The 27592-nt window shown below is 30.1% G+C and overlaps 1 protein-coding gene across 1 annotated transcript; it reads right to left on the bottom strand.

Annotated features, from left to right (window-relative positions):
• Positions 1-5313: 5313 nt before the first annotated feature.
• LOC21401350 (cationic amino acid transporter 7, chloroplastic) lies at positions 5314-10239 on the bottom strand. The gene is made up of 5 exons (XM_024173802.1): positions 9820-10239; positions 9519-9738; positions 9078-9426; positions 8664-8898; positions 5314-6149 (listed from the first exon to the last, which is right to left on the bottom strand). Exons 1-5 carry the CDS (start codon positions 10202-10204, stop codon positions 5578-5580), a joined length of 1761 nt encoding a protein of 586 aa, XP_024029570.1. The 5' UTR covers positions 10205-10239; the 3' UTR covers positions 5314-5577.
• Between the last annotated feature and the right edge of the window lie 17353 nt (positions 10240-27592).

Here is a 27592-nt window from a genome sequence, read left to right as displayed (position 1 = left end):
ATTATAATATAATTATAATATCATATTATATGATAAAATAATAATATTAGAGTTATTAATATAATTATGATATTATTTGTTACAATATTACTATTATATTATATTACTATTATATTATATTATATTACGAATTTGAATTTTAAATTAGAAATATTTTAAATTTTAAATTTTATTTGGGGTATTATGGGTATTATGAAAGTTTCATTAATTGTACTATGATGATTCCTGCACAATCTAAAAGTTAAAGTTGTCTTTAGGCTGCTTTCTGATTTTGGCTGTAGATTCTTGAAAAATTCTTCAAAAAACACTTTTGAGTAGATTTACCAAATATTAAAATCAGTTTCTGCTACAAGTATAAGCTGATTTTGGGAGGGAAAAGCAATACCAAACTAAGCCTATGTTTTTTGGTCTCGGTCAATTAGTTTTATCCATTAATTATAGTAGTTTTGTCAAATAAGTTTTTGTCATGCTCAATTATTAGTGTACCGAGCGGGTCTTTTACATTGAGTCTTGGCACTCTTGTTTTTCCTACACTTCATTTGTGTTTACTAGTAGATTTAATCCCTTATATGTAGTGGTCATTTACAACTATATAGAGTATGTATCGAGCTAATTGTTGAATGAAATTTCTCCATTAAAAGAAATAGTTTATAATAGTTCCCAAAACATTTTTTTTAAGTTTACTGTATAGTCCTCCAAACTAAATAATTTGCATGCGTGCATCCTTGAAAGATAATTTAACGTCATAAGTACACTAATAAAAGATGGCCAGTGGTCAACGGCAAAATCATTTATGTTAAATCTAATGTTGAAGATACGTAACAAAAACGTGGCAGGGATACGTCAACTCGATCAAAATCAGTTTATTTCGTATATTCGTCCCTGATTTTAAATCATGATTTATGGTTCTCTATAGTATTTTCTCTCATAAAAAATACACATAAAACGAGAATGGTTCTAAATCATGATTCTGAATACATAAACCAAACGTCGTAGATGGATCATGATTATGATCTCATACATAATCCTAGATCCTAAGGTGCGTTTAGTATATGGATCCAAAATCGTGATTCTGGATCCATGGTTCAGAATTAGTATTTGTTTACAGTGATTCTAAATCATGATTCATAATCAGTGTTTAGTTTTGATGATTCATAATCAGTGTTTGGTTTTGATGATTCATAATCTGATGTGATATTTTAAACTAGCTCAAATCATGATTCTAAAACCACACCCCTCTTGATTTAAGGTAATTTAAACTCCTGATTCTGAATCATAGTTTCAGAATCATGATTTGAACCTAAAATCATAAATCATGATTCTGGTTCCAGAATTATAATTAGAATCACCTTTATTTGAATCATTGTACCAAACGAACTCTAACTTTTACTTCAAATTCTACTCACTATGAACGTAAATCCTAGTATCTTTACAACTATTGGATTGTGATATCCACATGAATCCTATGGTCTTCAAATTCAATGATAAAAAAAAAAGTAAAGCGATATGGATGAAGTTTTTTATTTTTATTTTTATCATGTATACTCAGAGTATCAATATAAAAGTCGTCAAAATAGCATGTAAATTTTACATTAAAAAAAATGTAACGATGAAAAAATCATAGCTTCCATAGCTAGTACCATGACCCAAGGAATATCCATCCATCTAAAAGCTCTGTCAATATTCGACTTATGTCATAACCAAGTTGAAGAGGGGACCAATATATATTATATAATAGGCAAAGTCTCTTTTTTCTTAAATATGTATATTTTTTTTTTAAAATGTATATATTTTCTCTTAAAATATGTAAATATTATATATTTTACCATAAAAAGAAATGTACATGTTTTAAGATGAAATATATACATTTTAAAAAAGAAATATACATATTTTATAGAGAAATGAATAAGTGCCGCTCCAGGTACTGAACTGGAGAAAATTCATATATATATATATATATATATATAAGGATTAAATATGAATAAGCCTTTGATTATTGAGGAGTGAGTATAATGATAATGTTGAATTTCTCCTAAGCTAGTTCTCAACATTAACAATGGATATAGATCAAGTTATTTGTTTATCCAAATTGAAAATGGAGGCGCTAAAGTGGTGGGCCAATAGAATCAAACAATATATCTTGAACTCACCAAACTGAGTGCTGGTTATTTCCCATCATACGTGGGGTGAATTAGAAAAATAAAAATAAAAATAAAAATAAATAAAGGCATCATATTTGCTATATCAATTCATGAGGGTTAGAATCAAAGAACTGGAAACTGAAAATTGATCCACTTGTTAATGGCATCAAAAAAGTCCATTTTTTCAAGATGCCTATGGAGAATATATCATTTTTGACCAATTATTGGCGCATAACTTATAACCGGCTCTCCATATGCAATTTTCTTGGCTCAAAATATTGGTTTGCCATTTCCACGAAAATGATACCAAATATATTCTTTTTTTTTTCTTTTCTTTTCTTTTAAAAGGATTCGTTTCCCTTTCTCTTGTATTCCGTAAATTCCTTCAAGTTTTTTTTTTTTTTTTTAAGAATTCAAGCTTGTAATTTAAAGTTAAAAATAGAGGTTGGAGTTTTAAAGTTCAGATTTTAGGCTCCTACATAGCTCAAACTCAGTGTGGAAATTAAAATAACAATGTTCTAGCAAAAATAAATAAAAAAAAGTACATGATTTAGCATGGTTATATTGAGCTTTGTTATTTATGTCATTCTAAAAAAATGTTTAATATAACATTGTATTTTTTTCATTTTCTTTTAATTAAAAGAGTATTTCATTAGTGTTAAAAAAAGAGTCTTTCATTTAATTGAAATAAAACATTAATAATTAGAAAATTATAGATCTCACATAGTATTAAAAAAATTGGGATTTGGGAAAATTGGGGACATAAGATATCTGTGGGCACCCTTTTAGCTTTTCTTATTAAAAAAAGATAAGAGATACGATTGTGAAGGAAAATTGTTTAAAAAATTTTTGGAGTACAAAAATGCTTATATTGTCACATCATCGAATAGTTTGGAAGTAAAGAGGACAAGAAAAACCTGTTTTAATGCCAAACGAAATAATAGCATAATAATAGTAATCATCAAGGGAATTGACGAAAGATAATTCATCAATTCAGATAAGAGAAGCAAAGATGGGACAAACAAAAATGACTGTGGCCCATTATATTTTGTCCCTTTATTTATCTTGTGAAAAAAGGTGTCCCTATCTTTATAATTTTATTTTTGGTTTTTACTTAAAATAGCCCTATATCTTTATAAATTTATTAGGTGTCCCTATATCTTTATTTCGTAAAGTTTCATTGATTTATTATTATATTTTATCACGTGATTTTAATTCGATCTGACATTTTAGAGTTGTGTTTTAGAAAAAAAAAAATTGACTATTGAGTCATACGAAGTTAAAAACTCTAAAGTGAAGTTCTGAAAAAAAAAAAAAAAATTTACCCATCTATATTCGATCAATGTGAACAAATCATTTGATAAGAAGATTCTAAAATTACAAATTCTCAGTTCGATTTAACTATAGAATAAAGAGCTCTAGAAGGTTTCTCAAATGAGAATATAATATAATTTTATTTACTTTATTAATTGGCACTCTTATAATTTTTTTTCTCGAGCAAATTAAAGAAATCAAGTTATTAAAGTTTCGTTCATTTTATCGATTTGAGTTTTTAATTTTAGATTTTTACAATTAAAAACTCACAGAAAATGTCACATTTAACTTTTTATGCTACAGTTAAAAACTCTCAAAAAATATTATATCTCAATTTAAATTGAAAATTTGAATCCACAAAATAAACGAGAACTAAGTGTTCAATCACAACCAGATAAATTGTCGGCAACAATAAAACTTGATAAAGCTAACAAGTTATGTACTTGTTTTTCCACTTTACGATAAAAGCGTATAAATGTAGACATTATCATGGTGACCAGAGTGGACACATTGTTGGCCACAAAATACAAATCTTCTACAAAAACAGCTACTAAGATCTTGATACCGGAATTTGTCCCATATGATTTTATTATTCACTTTCGTTAATCTTTTTCTTATGTAGCCTAGCTTTTTACCGAAAGCTAAAAAAACAAAACTCTTTTACCGAAAGTTATAGGCTGAAAATGATCTTCCCAATCAAACCATAACATTAGTTATTTATTATTATTATTATTATTATTATTATTATTATTTTCACTTTTACATGTCTTGTCCCACTCACTATGGTGAATCTCAAGAACCAAACTCTAGTTCTCGCGCTATTGTCCATCTCAGCTTTTTTTCTTTTTCTTTAGATTGATTTCTGGAAAAAATATGCATAATAAATAGTTTTACGGAGATTTGACAATTAAAAATTAAGACTTTTTAATAGTTTATTTTTTTAAGACATTTTTAATTCACATAAAAAAAGCAAATATATGTTAACGATCTAAAAAATAATTTGTACTAAATTGTGCTCGAAGTAGATTTGTACTAAAATTTTACATCTCCATAAAATAGTACAACATAATTGCGGATTTGATCTAGTAGTAATTTTAGATCTACATAAGAAAGTTTCCTAACGTGATTGCAAATTCTTTCTAATAGTAATTTAGCATCTACATCCAATGTTGATCTACAATTTACTTTCTGCAAAAATTAGTATGCAATGCACAAATTGATATAGAAAACGTAGTTGATACTTTAATTTTTTCTCAATAAAAAAAAGATGTCATTTCGTCTCATATCTCTTTCATTACTTTGAAAATCCCAAGTTCCACTAATAGAATAGCAAGAAATAATAATAATAATAATAATAATAAAAGATCTCATTTCACCTCATATCTCTTTTATTACTTTGAAAATCCTTAGTCCCACACTCCCACTAATAGAATAGAAAGAATCCAATGTAATTCTACTCCAAAGGTGGTCATAAATTTTACTTATGCCCTACTCATACCACTACATCGAAAATTTAGTTCTTGGATGCATTTTTTTATCTCTTTGTTTGATAAATGAATCTCCTTTTATCGCATAACCATAGATAATTAAAGTGTACGCAGAAGAATGTAAAAAAATACTAACATCACTATTTTTATCACTCTGTCTCTCAACATTTACTGTTTTAACACGTAAAATTCACTATCTCATTTTTTATTTAAATAATAATATATTATATTAATAAAGTAAACGCGTCAAACAGTAAACACAGAGAATAATAGAAAGAGTTCTATAGGCAAAATGATTTCTCCAACTATTCTAAACTTAAATGTGCAGTTTGTAAATAAAGGGAAAAAAACAAAACAAAAGAGAGGTCAATGGCTCTTGTTGTGCATTTCTTTTACTGCTTTGATAACTAAGATAGGTCAACACATGACCTAATGTACAAAAAAGGTATCACAACCTAAGGCCTACCTTCCAAGAAGTAAAAGTAAAGCAACTATACAATTTGCCACTCCTGCAAAAAAGCAGAGTATTCTATCCCTCTAATTCTATCTCATTTCCCTTTTCCCCTTTTAGCTAAATACCCATCAAAACCTACAAAAAAGCTAGGCCAATAAAATAAATTAACAAGAGTCAACTTCTACACTTTCACACTATTGTCCTTGCATTCTTGTGTTGGTTCCATGTGGATTTCCCCATTCTTCAAACTGAGAGAGCCCTCTCCTTCTGCATCAAAGCTAGCATGAACACTGTAGAACACATACACAAGCACTGCCAGAGCGGAAAAGAATCCGAATCTAACATAGGAGGGACCATCCAGAGAACCCAACAAGAAAATGTTCAAGAAAATGGATATGGATGGTATCCATGGCATCAAAGGGACACCCCAGAACTCGGGCTTTCTTGCTTGAGGAACCATGCAGTTGAAGATCTGCAGCATGGCGACCGCAATCAAGGCGCTTGCTCCGAGCATGACTGCTTTAGGTTTTCCCGGCGGGGCGAATTGCCATATGAGTGTGAACATGATGGAGGTGAAGGTAAATGAGCAAAGGAAGGACAAAGTAGGCCATGGATTTGTAGTCCCCACAACAATATAACGCCTATAAATCACGGCATTTGCCACCATGTAAAACACAAAGAGGGTGCCAATAGAGACAAGGTTGAGAAGGACGTTTAGATCGGTGAAAAGGGCAATCAAAGCCGTAAAGATACCTGAAAAAAGTATGTGACATATACATAATATGAGAAATCATGAGATATATAGTTCAAGTGCAAAAGACAGAGACTTTTTCTTTCCTTTTTTTCTCCTTTTGTTTCTTTTTCTTTTTTCTAGGCGTGCAAATATTTTTCAGCATAAAAACAAGGGATGGTGGGAAGTCAAGAGCACCCCACAATACAAAAGCATATAAATTTCATTCAAAAGGAATGAAATAACTCCACACTATATATATATCAATTGAGTGGACTGACTATTTACCAAATACAATCCAATTATCCACGTAGTGGCCTTGCCATTTATTTGGAGTTTGACAGATGATATTGTGAGCTAGAGGGTCAGTTTCAGTAATGCTTCAAACCAAAGGGAAGATGGTTGGAACAATTTGGGCCACTTGCTCAAAAATAATGATAGTTATTGCTGTTTTAAGAAGATTAAAAAAAAAAAAAAAAAACCTTATGAAAAGCAACAGATATTTATAAAATCTGCATATCACGAACTTCCGAGGAAAAAAAAGGCTATGATGCAACCACTCTTTGATCCATTATAATGTATAAACTTTCCCACTTAACCCTTTTGGAGAATAAATTTAGCAGTATGGAACCAAAAAGGGAGAAAAAAAAATCTCTTTCAAAAATTTTAATTGGACAATACTGATTAGTACCATTGCATAAGGATATCACATGCTAAAAGGTGACACTAAATATATTTGACACCGTCATGTGCATTTGAAGCATCTATTGTAATCAAAACAATATTCAGCATATATTTTAGTGCCAAGTGACTGAATGAGACAAATGGCAAAAAGGGTACATTTCTTTTTTTCTTGCTAATCCTATCTTAGATTAGTATGAAGGCCTATTTTTATTTCCCCATTGTACACAAACATTAATATAGATAATTGTTGATGGGCTACGTTTGATTAATAATCCATCAATTGCTGAAAATCGTGGGAAGATAATAGATAAGGGATATCCACCATAAGTTCATATCTTTGGATCAAAACTTGCCTTTCAATAAGAAAACCGGACTCTTTTTTAGTGGGAGGTACTAAAATAAGGAAGTACAATGAACCCAATACCCCAAATAAGCGAAAAATCGAGAAAAGTAATGCCAATCCAAGATACATCAAAGCAAAAACATGCTAATAAATTCTCTTAAAGCCACGACTCCATTCTAAATGCAGCCACAAGACGAATAACCCCAAAGCGAAACATGTGAGTTCTCACTTTTGCACATTTTTCTACCTATTTTAGTGGTTACGTACGCAAAATGGCAACAAACACCCAAATCATTATCCTAGTTAGGGTAGAGCGAGGGGCAAAATGCTCAGGGGTCAGCACCTCAACTAACAGAAATTGGGCCTCAATCTATAAGAATCGTCTTTTATTAGTGTGCTTACACTAATATCATTAATTTTCGGTCAGTCACATTTTGAAATCCTGATTTAGTGAATAAGAATGATAAAATCAATTAAAGAACATTTCAAAACTTTTAAATGACATAGCATATAATATGATTAGTTAGCTACTATTTTTAACATCAAAATTGGACATGTGGGTTTTTAGTCCGCGTCCTAACATTGTTCAACAACTAATAAAAACTGAGCCCCAATCTTATAAAAATCGCCTTTTTTATTAGTGTGCCTATACCAATATCATTAATTTTCGGTGACCTAAATAGTATCTAACCAATCACATTTAAAAAATCAATTAAAGAACATTTCAAATTTTTTAAATGATATAGCATATAATATGATTAGTTAGCTACTATTTTTAACACCGAAAATTGGACACGTGGGTTTTTAGTCCGCGTCCTAACATTGTTCAACAATACCCTACTCACTCTCCCTACCCCATGATAAGGTCTCGTGGGAACACCCTCATTGAATTTCACCTCTCTCGACCAAATAAAACCAGAGAAGATAGGAGAGACCACAAACTAACCTTTAGTCCTTTACCCCACCCAACAACAAAAGCCAAATCGTTTCTAGTGGGTCCCCCAGTCGCCAACAGCCTAATTTCAAAACAACACCAGACACAAGTACATAACGCCCAACGAGTAAAGACGGCGACAATTCGGCAGCACTGTACACCTTTTCACAAATATAATAATAATAATAACAACAATACTAGTAATATTATTCTTAATATTCACGTTAATCCAACGGTAAAAAAAAAAGTACTTCTATCGGTGAAAGTATTTAAGGGATTTTACCGTAGAATAAGCCTAATAAAAACAGAAAATATTATTGTTACTATTAGTATTAATTGATCAATGCATGGGGAAGAAACCCATTAAAACAAAAACCAACAATTCATCATCTCCTTCCAAGAAATAATTCATATTTTCAATCCAATGTATGAAATGCCTAATGTAGCAAAGATAATAATTAAGAGTCATAAAATAAACAACTCATGGGATTATCGTGTAAGGCTATACAACTACTCTATTGTTTGTATAAATATACGAAGTTAATGGGAAAATTAAGTGGGGGCGGGGTAACGTACCGAGAAAAGCGGAGGCGTTGACAGGCGTTGATGTCATGGGGTGGACCCGGGCGAACCAAGCAGGGACCACTCTGGACCGTCCGATTACGCACATGTAGCGAGCCTGGCCCAGCATCGCTACCAACAGCGACGTCAGGATCCCGAAGCTGGCCCCCACCCCGATCACGTTCGACACGCATCTCCAGCCGTCCGATTTCCCCCTGAACGCCGCCGAAAACGGCGCCTCCTCATCGATCTGCGTGCGCGCGCGCCACGCCCAACCACCAACAGCAACACCAGATCATAGGCAATTTCGTCATTTCACTCCCTCAAAATTATCTTTTAAAACAAAATTAAAAAAATAAGTTTTTTTTTCTTTTCTTTTTTTTTTTGTGGTATTTATTTCATATCATGTTATTATTATTATAATATTACCATGTCGTAAGGGAGAAGCTTGGACATGGAAGCAGCCATGAGGCAGTACAGAACGGTGACGATGGCGACGGAGCCCGATACTCCGATAGGGATGTCCTTGACCGGATTACGGACCTCCTCGGCCATGGTCGAAACGGCGTCGTATCCAATGTAGCTGAGGTAAACCATGGCGGCTCCGTTGAAAACCCCGGATGCTCCGTTCGGGAAGAATCCCGACGGCTTCTCCGGGTCCGCCGGCTCACTGAAGTTCCTCCACTCGCCTTTCCAGAATCCGACCACTATCAAGAACACGATGAACAGAATGTGCAGCGCCGTCAACACCATGTTCACCATCGAGCTCTCTCTCGTGCTGAAACAAAAATCGTGATTGATCAGTAGATATCGCGAAAACGACGCCGTTTTGAGATTTTTCTGTTTTCTTTGTTTCTGTTTTTGGTTTACCTGTAGCAGATTATGAGAGTGATGAGAAGGACGACGAGAACTGCGACGACGTCGATTTCGTTGAAACCCTTGGGGAGTCCGGCGACGGTGATCCTCCATTTCGCGGTGGAGACGCCGATCGCGGTGCCTAAGTACGCCGTGAAGCCTCTGGCGACGGCGGCGTTCGACATCACGTAGTCCATCACGAGGTTCGCGCCGGTCAGGAACGCAGCGAATTCACCTGAGAATATTCAAAAAACGATCAAAAAATCTCGATTTTAGCGGGGAGAGGATAAGAGTTATTAGTTAGTTAGTCAGTTACCGAAGGTGACGCGGAGGTAGCTGAAGGCGCCGCCGGCGACGGGCATGTCGACTGCGAACTCGGTGTAGCAGAAGGCAGAGAGGACGGCGCAGAGGCCGGCAATGGCGTAGGAGACAACGACGGCGGGACCGGCATATAGGCGGCTGGCGCGGCCGGTGGTGACGAAGACGCCTGCGCCGACCATGCCGCCGATGCCGAAGCCGACGAGGTCGTACCACCGGAGGGTCTTGAGCATGTTCGGGCCGGAACGGGCTCTGGCCCGGCTCATTTCGTCGAAGGACGTCGAAACAGAGCCGGCCCGGCGTTTGAGGCGGGTTGGGGTTTGGGCCAGGGCCCGAAGGTAGGCCCGGAGGCTGGAGAAAGATGAGTGAGAACTCTCTACCATTTCTTTCTATTTTTTCTCCTATGTGATTTATTATTTCTTTCTTTCTCCGGTTATGGTTGGATGGGGACTGGGTTGGTTTTTATAAGAGGATGAGTGGGGAATGGGAGTGAAAAGGAGAGGACTTGATATGGGAAAGAAAGTTTACTTTTTGCGAAGGGGTTTTTCTTTTGCTTTTGTGGGTCCTCATCATAGCGAGATACTACTAAATAGAGTTTATGTTGGTTGATTACGTCATTTAAGTTTAAAATTTAAATTTTATTATAATAAAAAAAATTTTAAAAATAGTTATATTTAATTTCTTTATTACAATAAAAAAAACTCTAATAAAATATCACATCTTAAGTCAAATTAAAGAATTAAACGGACATTTAAATTTACTGTACATGGTTTTGAGTTAAAATTTTAAAAGGATAATTATAAGCTCGTTTAGTTCGCTGATTCGAGTTTTTAATTCGAATTGAGATGTGACTTTATGTGATAACTTTTCATTATAGTAAAAAAATTAGATGTGACTGTTGTAGAAAACTTTTTACTGTAACAAAACTCAAATTATAAACTTAAATTGATCAAATGAACGGGTTTATAGAATATGAGCCATTGCATTTATTCTTTTGCATTTTACAAATCTTGAAAAAAATCTCTTTAGAGGAAAGGATTTTAACATGATTGCTAACTCTCCATACGGGGGAGGTTCTTAAAACACATTTTCTGAATCGTGTTAAAAACGCGCCTTAAGAATAAAGATTTTTAACACGATTTATTAATTTAGATGGAGGTTCTTAACACAAGATGTTGGACAAACTTTTAATATCATTGTAAAACTTAAGGATAAGGTAAATAGTAATCATGCAATTTGAACATTTTCCATCATTTGCCAAATGGACCACAACTTATTACTTTTGACATTGAGATCTTATATTTAATGATCGTTGATAATGCAGTCCAATTAATAATAAACATCAATTTGATGTCAAAATTCAAAACTTAACGATCAATGAAAAGTGCAAAAATCTTAACGCGTGCTCATTTATGAGTGAAAATTAAAAGTTTGGGGTTTTGGCTGTCAAAACACCAACGAGCTTAGTCACACTTGTGTAATTAATCTTTGGAGATAAGTGCAGATATTATTAAACATTTTGATAAATACGTAGAAAGTTCTTTACTATTATTCCTATCTCAAAATCTAATCCACAATAAAGCACTTCTCTGATCTGGATTGCCAAATTCATCCTATTTTCGTCTTTAGCTAGATCTTTTCTTTCCCTCTCTTTTGAGTGAAGTATAACCCAATTCGTCGGCTATGTTAAAATGCCCCAATTTTTAACCCTTTTTTGTTTTATATGCTTACTAAAGGTAGTTAGTGGGAATCACTTACTAGTAAATAATTTTTCTAAAAACGAGTTTTTTGTGTGCTTTATTGACCATATTGTGTCAAAGTGTTAGAAAAAAAAAAAAAAAAAAAAAAAAGAAAGTTACATGTCGATTGTCTTTATCATCATGAAGTAATATTTTTCAAAATTCGATTCTTAGCATGAATTTTGTCAACTAGAAACTTTCTCAACTTGACTGTTAGCACATTGTATGGTCATTATGCTATTTTGGCTCAAATTAATCTTATTGGTGATGAGATTCATAAATTATGCACAATATATGTGATGGCTAATATATATATATATTGTGAGTTGTGGTATTTTCTATTTAGTCACTATTATTGGTAAAATACCCAGCTTCATCCTTGACTCTTGGTCCTCAAAGCCTTGCTAGTATGGCATTATTCTTTGCACAAATGAGGATGTATTTCCGTTCGGTTCGTTAATTTGAGTTTTTAATTCGAGTTGAGATGTGGTGTTGTGTGAGAGCTTTTTACTGTAGCAAAAAAGTTAGATGTGACTGTTTCTGAGAGCTTTTTACTGTAGCAAAACTCAAATTCTAAACTCGAATCAGCGAAATAAACGGGGCATTAGACCCATGGATCTCACTTTTGTTGTTATCCTTTTCTTTTATCTCAAAGTCTTTTCAAAATCCTGTCACGAAGCTTCTCGAGTTTTGATCCTCTTCATCCCATTCAAATCATATGCAGTATGGCAAAATATCAATATGGGGCTCCATAATCTCCATTGGAGCTCTAGTTGTCTTTGAACAATGGTATTTCTAGGAATTATTTAATCATCATTGTTCTTGACTATGGCCATTTATGCATACTTGAATACTAAAGATAGTTTGATATCCATTTCTACTATGGGTTTTTTTTTTTTTTTTTTTTTTTTTTTTCCTTTAGTTCAACAACCCCTTTTTTTGCTTTTATTTAATTATTTAATATCCCTAATTTTAGAAAACTATTTAATTTACAATCTCAAGATATTCTCTTCTTCTTATACCATAGCTCTTTCAACTTTCTCCATACATTTGCACTTTTTTTGGACTGTTGCCAGCAAATAGCTAGATAACAACAAAATTAGCCAATTTGCTTTTAGAGGCAATGCCAACCTCATTCATTTATGTGACCGAGGTGTAACTCCCATAACTCCTATAAAATGACTGCCAATATGATATTAATATTAAATAAAATGCCATATCAGGATTTATGAGCCGTTACTCATTAACTTCCTCTAACAATCTTTTTTTTTTTTTTTTTTTTTTTTTTTTAAAAAAAAAAATTTTTTTTTTTTTTTTTTTTTTTTTTTTTGTAAAATAGAAATCTTCACTTGGTTTATATCGCAGAGTATATAGCAGTTTAAAAGTTTTTCCCTTTCAATGTAACTGTAGGGTCAAAAACCGCCATATGTATGGTGATTCCTTCCACCACTATTCCCATGTTACTATTAAAGCTAGTTCACAATTACCAACACCACACCACATTCTTCTGAGTTTCTGTATGAAGTAGTTTCTTTTTTTTTTTTTTAAGTTTTTTTAGTAGGCCTGATTTACAGGTTATACTAATTTTTTATTATTAAATCATATTAAAATCACATCAAATTAAAAAGGCATACAAAATTTACAATTTTTTTTATATAAATTTAACAGCTTAAAAATAGAAAATTATCGACAATTAATATTAAAAAAGCTTCATTTTTTCTGCAGTATCAATTTTTAGTTGTTAATCAGAGCGGTTATAAATGCTACCATGATCCATATATGGACTAAAAGTGGTAAATACTATAGAGTTTATGTTAAGGGCAAACTTACACTAATGGATACATGCATGCTAATCAAGAGTAAAACATGGAACATAAGTTTTAAGAGGTGTGGATCCGACCAAAATCCATATTTGATAAACTCGTGTTGACAGAATTATGCAAAGAAGCAAAGATAGAGAATCAAGTTTTTGACAGTGATGAAGGGGACGTTTGTTTCCTGTATTCGTCCATGATTCTGAATCATGATTTATAGTTCTCTACAGTATTTTTTCTCACAAAAAATACACGTAAAACGAGAATAGTTCTGAATCTATGAACCAAACGTCCTCAGAGTCACTTTCAACTTAACCGGAACACATGCCCTTATTGAGATTTTTAATTTTTTCAACGTACACGAATTTTTAGTAGATTGTATTTGTGTCACGCTGAACTTATAGAATCACGAATGTGTCACCACTTAGTAAAAAAGAATGTAATTTTGCCCCACTTAAAATTGATAAGTATTCAAATGAACTATTATAAACTTTGCATTATCTCTTCTGTATTTTCATGTTAAACATTATGTCCCAACTCCCGACTAAACATACTTCCTGACGCCAACACTTATTTTCCACGCAAAATGTGTCTTTCCAGAATTATCTCAATATGTCATTTTTCCATTCGTATAGCTTTCAAACAAGAAATTCCAACAATCAGATCTTAAAAAGAAAATTATATTATCAATGCAGCTCTGTTTTAACTATTAAATATATATAAAAACTGTTATATTTTTTCCTGCATACTTTTCTAATTTTAATGCGATTTTAAACCAAATAAAAATGTCAAAAAACGTGCACAATTGATATAAAGCCATGTTCTTGTTATAAAAAGATCTTTCAAACAAAAAAAAAAGCAAAAACAAAAAACAAAAACAAAAACAAAATGAAACAAATTGGGATAAGTTGAACAGGGAAGAGTAGAGTACCACTCTTGTATGAGCATTTTTATTCATAAATTAAAATTCTACTATTCATATAAAGTATAAGCCATTAAATAAATAGGTAAGATTTAATTTAAGAGACTTAAGTCTCATTTATTTTACTAATTTAAGTTTTCAATTTTAAGTTTTTATAGTTAAAAGTTTTGAGAAAATAACACATCTAATTTTTTTTATTATAATTAAAATTTTTTAAAAAATATCACATTTTAACTTAAATTAAAATTCTAAATCTATAATGTGAACAAGACTTTACTATTTTATCAGTGATGAGGTTTTATTATAACGGTGACGAATATTATTTTTCCTCTTGTATTATATATGGCCATTAGTGCGTTGGGTCCAGCTCAAAAAGGGTGAAAACAAGAAGGCAAAGTACTAGAAAAAGTGTGTCAAAGGCAATAAGAAGGGTTTGCGTTATTGACTATTGATGGTTGATTTAAAACGGACCCGTACATTCATACTCACGGACCAAATGGAACCTCACACAGCCCACAATGTCTCCTTTTGTAGGGTAGGTCCTAAAATAAGTTAAGAATTAAGATCTCATTTATTTTACATATTTAAATTTTTAATTTTAAAATTAAGAGAAAGAGAGAAATAGATCAAGACTTGAGTTGAATTAAAATTAATAGGTTAATAGTTTACATAAGTTAATAAATAAGTTAAATTATTATTTTCGTCCATAACGTGTCTAGTTATGAATCATAACTTAACAAGTTATTCACAGTTTTTATCCATAACTTATCTGGCTATGAACCATAACTTGACAAATTTGTCTATAACTTATCTGATTATAAATCATAACTTAACAAGTTATGGCCTATTAATTTATATAAATAAAAATTGGTTTATATACTTTTTTAAGCTTTTCATATTTGTCTATTTTCTAGTATTTTCGTTTAAAATTTTACAGTTAAAAATTTTTAAAAATGTCACATTTAATTTTTTTAATTATAATTAAAAAATTTTAAAAATATTACAACTCAATTTAAATTGAAAATTTGAATTTATTTGGCCCCGTTTATTTTTTTGATTCGAGTTTAGAATTTAAGTTTTATTACGATAAAAAGCTCTTAGAAATAATCACATTTAATTTTTTTATTATAATAAAAAACTCTTATATAAAGTCATATCTCAATTTAAATTAACGAACTGAACAGGTTAATAATGTACTTAAATCAATTAAAAATTGATAAATAAAGTTAAAATGCACATTCACGCGTGTGTCCCGAGGCAACACGTGGAGGAAAAGCAAAGTTTAAAATGAGATAAGCACGGGATTTAGTGCAGAGAAGGAGGGTGAGGGGAAACGACACGTCGCACGCGCGGGGCTTCTTTTGTTCTGGTGGCGCGAACATCAAGGTTCAACTTCAACAGTAGCACCCACCCACCAGCCAATTCATCACACGACGATCCTTCCAAAGAGGGGCAATAAAAAAAACAAACAAAAAAAGTCATCTGACAAATGCAAAAGGTCTTTCAACGGAATTTAAGTAACAATAGTTTTTTAGAGAGAGAAAAAAAAAAGGGAGAGAGACTCCGCAAGAACATTAGAGACGGTCTGACATTTTAGGCAGGATGCTTTCCTCTTTTTTTTTTTTTTGAAAAAACTGCAGAGATCATCACCGTTGAGTTCACTCTGACAGAAATATGGGTAGTCACTGAAAGAGAGCCTTTTAAGATTCCAATCACCGTCGTTTTTTACTGAAGATTTATAAGGACGTGTTCGTTACGAAATTTCGTTAAAACACATGGAACTAGTCGGAAAAGGAAGGCGAGGAAGGTGGACTAGCGTGTCGTAGTCACCGCCTGTCGACAACAGCACGTGAAATCCATATTTTTAAATTGGGAATTCGTTCTAAAATAATTTTATTTTTTTATATAAAAATAAAAATAAAAATATTAAAAATACGTTTAATAATTTTATTTTAAGAATTTTTTTAATTTTTTTAAAAAAATTAAAATTGTATTTGGTAGTTTAATTTTTAAAAATATATAAAAATATATTAAATAATAATATTAAATATATTAAATAAATATATTAAATAAATATATTAATATAACATTATATATGTTAGTTAAGAAATGTTGGGGGCAGTCAGAAGAAGAGTGGCGGCAGTTGGAGAAGAGTGGCGGGCAGGGGGGCACAGACAGTGGAGGAGCTCGGCCGAGAAGCAAATGGTGCAGGTCAGGCGAGAGGAAAATGGAGAAGCAAATGGCGCAGGTTCACACTGGTCAAGAGCAGAAAAAAATGAAAACGGGTCTCTGATCTGGGCTGAAGAGAGAAAAGGAAAACAAAGGAGAAAATGAAAATAAGAATAAATCGTTTTCAGATTTTCAGAAAAGGACAAACGTTTTTGTTTTTAATTTTTAGAAAATTTTACACCAAACGCGTTTTATGTAGGCGTTTTCATTTTTCATTCTAAAAAATCGTGAAAAATGGAAACAAAAACGGAAACAAACAGACCCTTAATCTTGTTGGGTTGATCTTTTGAGATTTTTTAAAGTTTTTATAGCTTTTATGTTTTTATTTATTTATTTAGGTTATTGTTATAATAGCGATGTTGGTTTCTTTATCTATTGACGTTTTGTCTCAATTAGATAGTAATTTCTTTACTACTCTTAGTTTGTGTCTTGTGGCTTCGGTTCATTTTCAGATTATGATGTGACTCATCTTGAGTCTTTTTTATATCCCTGAATCATATTATCATGTCACTTATTAGAAGAGTTTTCTCTGTTATTAGGTTAAAAATGCGTTTATATTATCTGATCGTGTGAGTAACATATGTTTTTATGACTTTAAATTTATCTTGTATCCTAGCCTTTTAATGGCTCTTTAATAATTTCTCATTGCCAATTGATTATAAAAAAATAAAATAAAATAAATCTTTCATCGGCAAAGATTTTTAATTGATTATGTACAAATCTAATTGTTAAATTTAATCAAAATTATATCAATATAACAAAATATATATATATACAAAATAGATATTGACGTTTGGTAAGGAAATTTATACCGTGATTTAAATTATAATTTATGATTCGTTACAGTATTTTTTTTCATAAAAAATACACATAAATAAAAAATAATTTTAATCTCATGATTCGCTACAGTACGATTCACACGTGATGACTAAAAACAAAAACTAAATCAGTTCATTTTATAATCCAATGTGGGCCCACCATTTATGAGACTCGAGAATTCAATCTCGATGGTAAGTACATTTTTCTTCTACCATCGTTCATGAAAATATGTGTTTTTCTCACTTCACTCTCGATATTCGTTTTTAAAGGGCTAAACATTTTTGAAATATACATTTTAACCATCTAATTAATAAAAATTTTAGTATTTAATCCCACACTAAGACACGAAAAGTTAAACTGCAAGAAAACACTCACAAAATTAAAAAAGATAAAAAAACATTTAAATAATTTAAAAAAAGGTAAAAAAAGTGAAAAGAGGGGGAAAAAAAAAAAAGAGAGATAAGGGCTACCACGTAGCATTCTTGGGAAAAAGAGCACTTGTCTCTTTTAATAGGTAATAGGAAATAAATAATAAATTATAATATATTAATTATAGATTATAGAAATTGTCTCGAATTCGGCACTGTATTAAAGCAGTACATATATTTTTTGTTTAAAATGTGTATATTTTTTTTTAAAAATATGTTTATTTTTTCTTAAAACATGTATAATGTAAAGAAATACTTATAATTTATTTAAATACTTTTATACATATTTTAAGAAAATATATATATGTGTTGCTATAATTCGGTACCGGATTAGAGACTTTACCATAGATTATATGTAGATTATACTTTATAGATTAGATTAAAAATTTACAACGAGTAATACAAAATTATTTTTACTACATATGAGACCGTTAGAAAGCTAATCTATTGACTAAAACAATAATTTATACCAGTTGAACAAAACTGCAGAAAATAAGGGATTACAATGTAAAGGTAATTTTATTAAAAATAAAAAATAAATTGAGTAAGTACACATTTAAAAAAATATATATTTATAACAGTAAAGTGAGAAAAATATTATAAAAAACACATTGTGATAAATAAACTGTAGAAAAGTTTTCAAAACAAATAAACAAAAAAAATAGATAAAAAAATTAAAAAAGTAAATAAAAAATACATGAAATGGTAAGAGTTAACAAGTGGCAAATGGAGAAAGAAAGATAAAAATAGAGTTTGGCTTTTTTATCTATGTCATAGATTATAGATTATAGATATAAATTATATATATAAGTACATATTTTAAAGAGTGTGCAGAAATAATCCTTATAAAAGTAGATTATTATTAATTTTTTATATTAACCGTTAGATCTAAATTAAAATTTATTTATTTTATATATATTTTAAATTTAATATAATTTTAATCAAATTCAACAGTTAAAAATTAAAGTTACTAATAGAGTGGATTACCAGATAAACTCTCGTGAAAATAACCAAGAAAAACTGAAATTGGGTGAGAAACTTTGGATTAGGCATGCTTAGTCCGTGATTTTGAGTTTGAGTAGTTGTTTTGCCTACGCAAATTTTTATTTTTATTTTTATTTTTTAAGGGATTACAATACACTGCACCATTCCTTGCCGTCGGTCCAAGTCTAACCGTCCGTGAGCATAGTTTGCAACTCTGCATCGACTGGATTTTTTTTTTTGGAGGATGCATCCATTGGATTTTGTGGTAATTTTCATTTTACCGATTCGAGTTTTGTTACAGAAAGTCACATCTAACTTTTTTACTACAGTAAAAAGCTTTCACATAAAGTCATATATCAACTCGAATTAAAAACTCGTATCAACGAACTAAACGGGCCCTAAATTTAATATAAAGACCTCGTTCATTTCACCGATTCGAGTTTAAAATTTGGGTTTTTGTATAATAAAAAACTCTTATAAACAGTTACATCTAACTTTTTTACTACAGTAAAAAACTCTCACATAAAGTCATATCTTAACTCGAATTAAAAACTCAAATAAACGAACTAAACGGGTCTAATTGTATTTAGTTTTTCAAATATTGTATCCAACCCTACTAATTTATAGTTATAATTTGGATTAAACATCCAAACCAAACCAAACCATCTTCGTCAAAAAAAAAAAAAATTATATTCAAATTGAAAAGGAGAAAGCTCTACACTGTCTAAATATGTGTAATAAAAGTGTTGGCTAATTGAGTCGTAAAGTTTCTCGCCATCAATTTAAGAATCCGAAATCAATTTAATTTTACAAGCAAAGAGAAGTTATAGTAAAGGAAATTAAAATCAATCATGTATTTACTTACCTTATTGTATTTCAGAATTATCTTGGGATAAGTAAACCCCACTCAAATTTAAAATTGAAAAATAAAATTGGTAATTGAAGATTGAAGATTGAAAAATAAAATTAGTAGTCTCATTCACGCCCCAAATTGAGACTCCTAACAGTAATATTACTGTTACCACTAACTTACTTATAAAATATTGAGTTAAAATTTAGAAGTAATTACATAAAATGTTTCAAAAATTGAGTTAAAAGAAAATAAAAAAAAAATTACTGCCTATATTTATCGTTTTGTTTACCTATTATTATTAACTTTGTTATAATAAGTGTATAATGTATCTTTAATAAAATTAATAATATGTTTTTATTTTTTATCACCTATTTTTAAGTTTCTAAAGATAATTATACCTCTTATATTTATTATTTTATTATCTTCGTATTATAATAATTATTTTATTTATGGTTAACATTACTATAATAAATGTACAATTTACTTTTAGAGATTGAAACCACAAAATTTACTCAAAGATGATTTAAGTAATTTTATAATAGTAGATTCTAGATTTAAGTAAACGCAATAATCAAGTTTGATTCCCATTTTGAATCTTGTAACATAAATAAATAATAATTTTATTTTGATTTGTGTCTCTAATTCTTTATTATAAATCTTACTCACTCTTAATTATAGCAACTACTATTCATGTTTATTTCGATTATGCATAAATAACATCACAAGAAGAAGTTTAAAGTGGTTTTATTAACTGCGGGAAATCTAGACATATTTTTTTATTTATTAAAAGAAAAAGCAATATTTAGTTGGTACCCTCTTCTTAAGCTTTCACGCTCTCGAGTAAGTATAACAATCTGTTGTCATTCTTCTTGAATTTTACCAACTTTTCCTTTGAATCTAAATAGGACAACCACTTCAGTTTGGTTAATAAAAAGGGGCAAAGAGTCTACCCCTAAAATATTTACTAAAAGTATTTATGACCCGTTTAATTTATCCATTTAAGTCAATAATTTTTAATTTTTAATTTAAATTTTATGAGATAATTTATTGTCGAAACTTTTTTATTCAAATTTTTTTGTGAGATAGTAAAATCAGAGTTGTGAGTTCAAATCCTTAAACCAAAGAGGTAAGGAGTTGCATATTCTGTTGTAGATTGTATGAAAATTCCATTTGGGGCCAAAACACAATATTTTAGACCCGTTTACTTCGCAGATTCGAGTCTTTAATTCGAATTGAGATGTGACATTTTATGAGAACTTTTTACTGTAGAAGAAAAAGTTAGATGTGATATTTTATGAGAGTTTTTTACTGTAAAAATCTAAACCTAAAAACTCAAATCAGTAAAATGAACGAGATTTTTATTTGTTCACTAGACAAATTTTCCTTCTTCACAGAAGTTTCTTTTACCTAAAGAGAATCTTCAAATGAAGAAGAAAGTTAGAAAATAAGGAACCAAGTATCATTTTATCCTGACCAGAAGAAGAGATAGATTCCTTTAGAAAACAGCCAGATTCTTCAAGACGATTGCATTCTTGTTCTGTCCATTTGACTATAGAGCTTCAAGTTCAAAGCCCTCTAATTGGCCACTTCTCTCTCTCTCTACAATTTGATTATTATTATTTATTATTATATTGTCTTTGTCTAGTCTCAATCGTTGCTATCCAATATGGATAAAATTGTCTGCCAAGAAAACACTGTTCCCACGCATTGTCACTTGTCATCCTCTCTAATTACTCTCTGCAAGCTGCAGCTGAGCTTAGGCCTATGGATTAATGGCTACGGTATGGGCACAAATCTTATCAGTCCACCACCAATCAAAAACGATAAATTCATATATATTTTTTTTTCTTGCTATCTTTCTCTCTTTTCTTTTTTTTTTTTTCAATGAAAAGAAAAGATTTGGGTCCACATTCTGCTTCCCCAGAATCTTAAATTGTTTTCTTTTTAGGCCCCCAATGCTGCTGTACATATCACGTATGATATAACTATATATGTGAACAGATCAATCTTCCTTTTTTGTTTGGTTCTATTCTAATTCTAAACAAAACAAAACAAAACAAAAAAAAAACAAAACAAAAGGAAAAGAAAAGAAAAAAGTTTCTTCCTTTTTTGCTGGAATGCAAATCCCCTTTACTGGGACGGTGCAGATATGTAGTTCCATTGGCTTTAGTCAGTCAGCACTCAGTCCCAAACCAAGCTTTTTAGAGAATGGAATTTTTTTTTTGTTTATACTTTTTTAAAAGAAATATTTACATTTCGAGAACATTTTGAATTTAAAATTATAATTTAAAATTATTTTTAATTTATGTATATTTTTTATGAAAAAAAATATTATAACGAATCCATAATTTAAATCATAACACGAATTTTTAAATCAAACACACTCACTTCGCAAAAAAGAACATTTTTTTTTAGTTGCAAAAGGGCTTCTTTTTTTTTTTTTTTTTACTTTCGGCAATCTGGTTTGTGAAGATAAGAAATGAATACCCTAATGCAGTCATATCTTGTGAGAAAAGGGGCAAAAGAAAACGGAGTTAGTGACTAAAACTGGCTTTTGTGTGAAGGTTTCTATCCATTAAAATTTAAAGACGGTTTGTTTCATATATTTAAATTTAAATAATTAATTTTATTATAATATTTTTTATTATAAAAAATTTTAAATTTTAAACGTCAGAATTAAGAATTATAATTTGAGTATACATTTTAAACAGATCTTAAGTCCCTATCTAATTCAAAAAAATAGATAAAATTTCTTAAGACTAACTTACAAATAAATTACACGGCGTCCATAACGGCGGAGAAAAAGAAAACACTTTGTAAAGTTTTCAGTAGAGACACTACGAAAAATATAGAGATAATACATAGAAATAGTAATAAATATCAATTATTTATTGAGAGCACCGATATAATTATTTCATAAGATAAAACTCTGAACTTTTATAATAATTAGTATTTTGTATGAAAATTAAAATTCCGAGTAGATGTGCTTGACGCACTCAACTGAACTTATAATAAATTATAAATTGGTACTTCCTTCAATGAGATGTTAACATTTTAACAATTTTAACCATATTTAAGACACAATTTATGCGGTGGAATCTCTCTGCAAACTTTATAAATTGTACATGTCTGTATTATAAATTTACAACACGTCGCATGGAACTGCTCTTTCTACAAATCTAATCGTTAAAAAAATAATCTAACAGTCCAAAATAAGAGCTCCACTGGTGAAAGTTTTTTTAAAGTTTCACCGTAGAAGCTACTCATATTTAAATCACCTAAATACTTTTATAAAAGGCAAAGTAGTAACTTTAAACAAAATAGACTTTTAAATTTTTAAAAGAGAATAAAAAATTTCACAAATTCTTCTCGCTCTGACCTTTATTATAGCATTCTCATTTGCTCGCAATATCAACATTGCTGCAGCACTCATATATTGTATTTTAGAAAGAAATTACATACACCACACGATTAAAACTATTGAAAATAATGACTATAGAACTATTAAAATTGCAACTTATTATAACATCGAGGGGAAACTTTGTATCATTTCAAGTTGTAGGAGTTAAAAGAGAAATAATCTCTATTTTTCGGTGAGCAAATTTAAACTCAATTATTTACTTAACCAAATGACTAACTTTGGCAATTTTAAGTTTGATACAACTTTCAATGTAAGAACTATTAAGTTGCATTGTTCTTACGATCCACTGCATTACTCATTCATTTAAGCTTAACACGCTCATTGCCCCTTGATATTTTCCAACAAAAACATCAGCAAAATTAAGCGATTCATTTAGAAATATTTTTTGCAGTCTTAAAAAAAAAAACAAAAAACAAAACAAAAACAAAGCGTAAATCGCACTTTGTCATCGAGAGTACATGTAAAGGTGGAATATGTTTGACGAAAAAGAATCTTAGACCTTGAAAGTTCAACAAAAATCATGATCATAACAATTAAACGAAAATCTTCTAAAAATAAATAAATAAACGAAAATAACATATCCTCATAGGATTTTTTTTTTTTTTTTTTTTCCCTTCTGCATGTACAAATTTGACTCCAAGTAGAAATAAGTAAAGTGTTGAGAAAATCCAAGTCAAAATTCAAAACAAACCAACCACACCTACCAAAAAGTAATAATAATAATAAAAAAAACACATGTTTAATCTTTAATGTGTGGTTAGGCCTCCCCCTCCTTGCCCAATTATCCTAACCCAAACAGAAAGAGACAGATTGAAATATAGCCATCATTTTCAATTTTTTATTCTTTGCTTTTTTAACTTATTTTGGGTCTATACAAGTCAAAAAGAGTCTTCATCAGTTTGACTGTCATTTTGTGCAACAAAATCTAACCTTCGATACCGCTAGACTTTTTTTTTTTTTGTTCTTATTTAGACCATTCTTCTTCCCCTCTTTCTTTCCTTTTCTTTTGTTTATTTTATTTATTTTTTGAACCCTTGGAATACTTAGTTTGAACTGTTAAATTAAATTTTTAACAATTAGATCTATACTAGTTCGAATTAAAAATTTATAACGTGCTGCACATAATTATTCTCTCTATAAATCTAATCATTAAAAAAATAATTCAACAGTGAAAAATAAGAACTCTACCGATTAAAGTTCTTTGAGGTTCTACTACCCATATTTAAATCACCTAAATACTTAACAAAAGACAAAGCAGTAACTTTAAATAAAATAGACTTACTTTTAAAAGAGAATAAAAAAATTTCACAAATTCCTCCTCGCTTTAATCTTTTATTATAGCATTCTCATTTCCTCACAATATCAACATCCCTGCCTCACTCATACATTGTATTTTAGAAAGAAATTACATACACCATGCGATTAAAACGATTAAAAATAATGACTCCCAGTGGACATATCTATTAAATCGCACTTTGTCATCGAGAGTATATGTAAGAGTGGAAAATGTTTGACGAAAAAGAATCTTAAACCATGAAAGTTCAACAAAAATCAAAATCATAACAATTAAACGAAAATAACATATCCTCGTACGATTTGTTTTTTTCCTTTCTGCATATACAAATTTGACTCCAAGTAGAAAGGGGGAATATGACAGTGAAATAAGTAAAGTGTTGAGAAAATCCAAATCAATATTCAAAACAAACCAACCACACCAACCAACAAAAAAAAAAAAAAAAAAAAAAAAAAGACTTTAAATCACATGTTTAATCTTAATGTGTCGTTAGGCCTCCCCCCCTCCTTGCCCAATTATCCTAACCCAAACAGAAAGAGACAGATTGAAATATAGCCATCATTTTCAATATTTTATTCTTTGTTTTTATAACTTATTTTGGGTCTATGCAAGTAAAAAATAGTCTTCATCAATTTGACTGTCATTTTGTGCAACAAAATCTAACCTTCGATACCGCTAGACTCTTTTTTGTTTGTTTTGTTCTTATTTAGACCATTCTTCACCCTCTCTATTTCTTTCCCTTTCTTTTGTTTATTTTATTTATTTTTTGAAAGTTTTGAAATTATCTATGAATTGAATTCTCTTCTTCCCGTCTTTTGAATCTGACATAATCTCCTTCTTTAAGCATATGTTCCACCCCATTATTGGCTACTAATCGAATTTAATTATACTTTTCCCCATGAGATGGTCGTTCGGTCAAACTACAAGATTAATGGTTGAGCACATTAAGGGTTGAGCCCCCCCCCAAAAAAAAAAAAAAAAAAAACCTACAAGATTAATTGGGTTTTGTACATAATGTTAAAAATGTAATCGAATCAGCCTAATAATAATAGAAGGTACAATTTTGTAGCTAGGCATCCTAAATTGACAGCTAATGAAAGATCCAACACAATTATCAAAAAATATATATATATATATATATATTTATATATACACACACACAACATACCATGACTATTGTCTTGTCATTTTGGTTGATTTCTTTTTTTTGGTTGAATTTCCTTGCACACTGATTATCCTTTGAAAAAACTTTGTTGCTTTTGTTTTCCCTTCGGAATTTTCTATCCCTACCTAGTACTAGTTCCATCCCTATTTAGTACATGCTTCTAAATATTATATATAATCAAAATCACATTAAAAGAAAAATATATACGTAAAATTGAAAAAAAAAAGCTAAATAAAAAATGGAGTTATTATTAGTATCATCCATTCTTGCAACCCATTCGTCATTTTGAAAGTCCTAAGACTCATTAATAGAATAGAAAGCACCAAACTCTATTTTAATAAAAAATGGATTGGTTTTCACTCATGTCACCACACACCAAATACCGCATATTACATTGACTGGTCAGGAGTCGTAAACGATTTTTAATTAAATCATACATCTTTACTTGGACCAAATTCATTTCCATTTACTGTCTACCATGTTCTACGCGAAGTTGGGCATTGTTCTTTTTAAGGGGCTCTTTTCGGTAGATGGCTAAATAGTATTTAGGCAATAGCAGAACTCATCCTATACCGGTTATACTTTTAATGAAAAGAATTCGTTATAATGTTATTTATCCCAAGAAAACTAAATACATAAATATTAACAAAAGAATTTTACTAATCTAAAGTTAATAAATTGTAGATGTTGTTGCTTTAAATCAAAGACTTAGGTAGACAAATTTCATTCTTCTAAAAATCATTTGGTACCTATGTATTATTGAAATCTGCTTTAGTACCATGTGTTTTTAATAATTTTGAATTAGTATCTCAATGTTTAAAAAAATCATTTTTAGCACCTTGAGGCTTTTCCTAAGACATAAAATGTTAAATTTGCCCTTATCATTAATTAATTGGAAACTAAAATTTTTAATCTAATTGACCTTACTATTAGTTAATTAGAAATTGTTAATATATTTTGACTATTTATTTTTAATATATGTAAAGAAATTTTAAAATATGTTAAAATATTAGTTTCTAAGTAAATAATGATAAGGGTAACTTTGACATTTGATGTAAAAAGTGACCTCAAGGTATAAAAAAAAGACTTTAAAAAAATCAAGATATTAATTCAAAATTAAAAATTATAAAAAACGCATATATTAAAAACATATTTCAATAAAGAAAAAGGTATTAAAATAATATTTTCCCACCATATAATATTTCCACTCTCATGAAATAAAGATACTGGATAAGGAATTAAATAGCATAATTAGTAAAGTGATTAGTAAATTATAATATATTTTTTAAAAATAGTAAATTATAGCATAATTTGATATTTTTTAAAAATAGTAAATTATAGCATAATTTGATATTTTAAGTTTTAAACATTATTAAAATCCCATAAATACCCTTAAACCTCATTTTCCACCTCACTCCTCCCCTAAACATCTATTTTTTTAGAAAATAGTAAATTATAGCATATTTTTTAAAATAGGTAGATTATAGTCAAGTCCATCATGGTCGGGACCGACAGTGAGTGGTGATCGATTCCCAGTGACCGTTTAACACTGTATTTACTAATAAATACCATAGTTACCCAAAAAGCCGACCATCGACTCCGGCGACTGTTTAATGCTGTATTTACAGGTAATCAAATTTACCTGAAAATCCTGTCACCGACTTTTGTGACCGTTTAAACCTATATATACCAATAAATATCATATTTACTTGTAAATATCATATTTATCCAAAAATTTGGGCACCGATTCCGGCGACCATTTAACAATGTATTTAGTAAAATAGCGTATTTACCAGTAAATACCGTATTTATGAGTAAATAACATATTCATTCAAAAATTTGACTACCGACTCGGGCGACCGTTTAACACTATATTTACCGGTAAATGTCGTATTTACTAGTAAATATCATATTTATACAAAGATCTCGCCACTGACTCTGACAGTCATTAAACACTACATTTACTGGTAAATATAGCAGATTCTAAATTGTGACTACTAAAGTATTTAATGTAAATACAATATTTACCATATTCAAAAATCGGGTAAATATCGTATTTATTATATCCAAAATTGGACTGTAACTACTATTCTAACACTCTTT

The sequence above is a fragment of the Morus notabilis genome, unplaced genomic scaffold, assembly GCF_000414095.1.
Source record: "Morus notabilis unplaced genomic scaffold, ASM41409v2 Scaffold521, whole genome shotgun sequence".
Lineage (NCBI taxonomy): Eukaryota > Viridiplantae > Streptophyta > Magnoliopsida > Rosales > Moraceae > Morus > Morus notabilis.
Note: the sequence above shows the minus strand (reverse complement) of the source record. Positions and strands in the feature narration are given on the sequence as shown.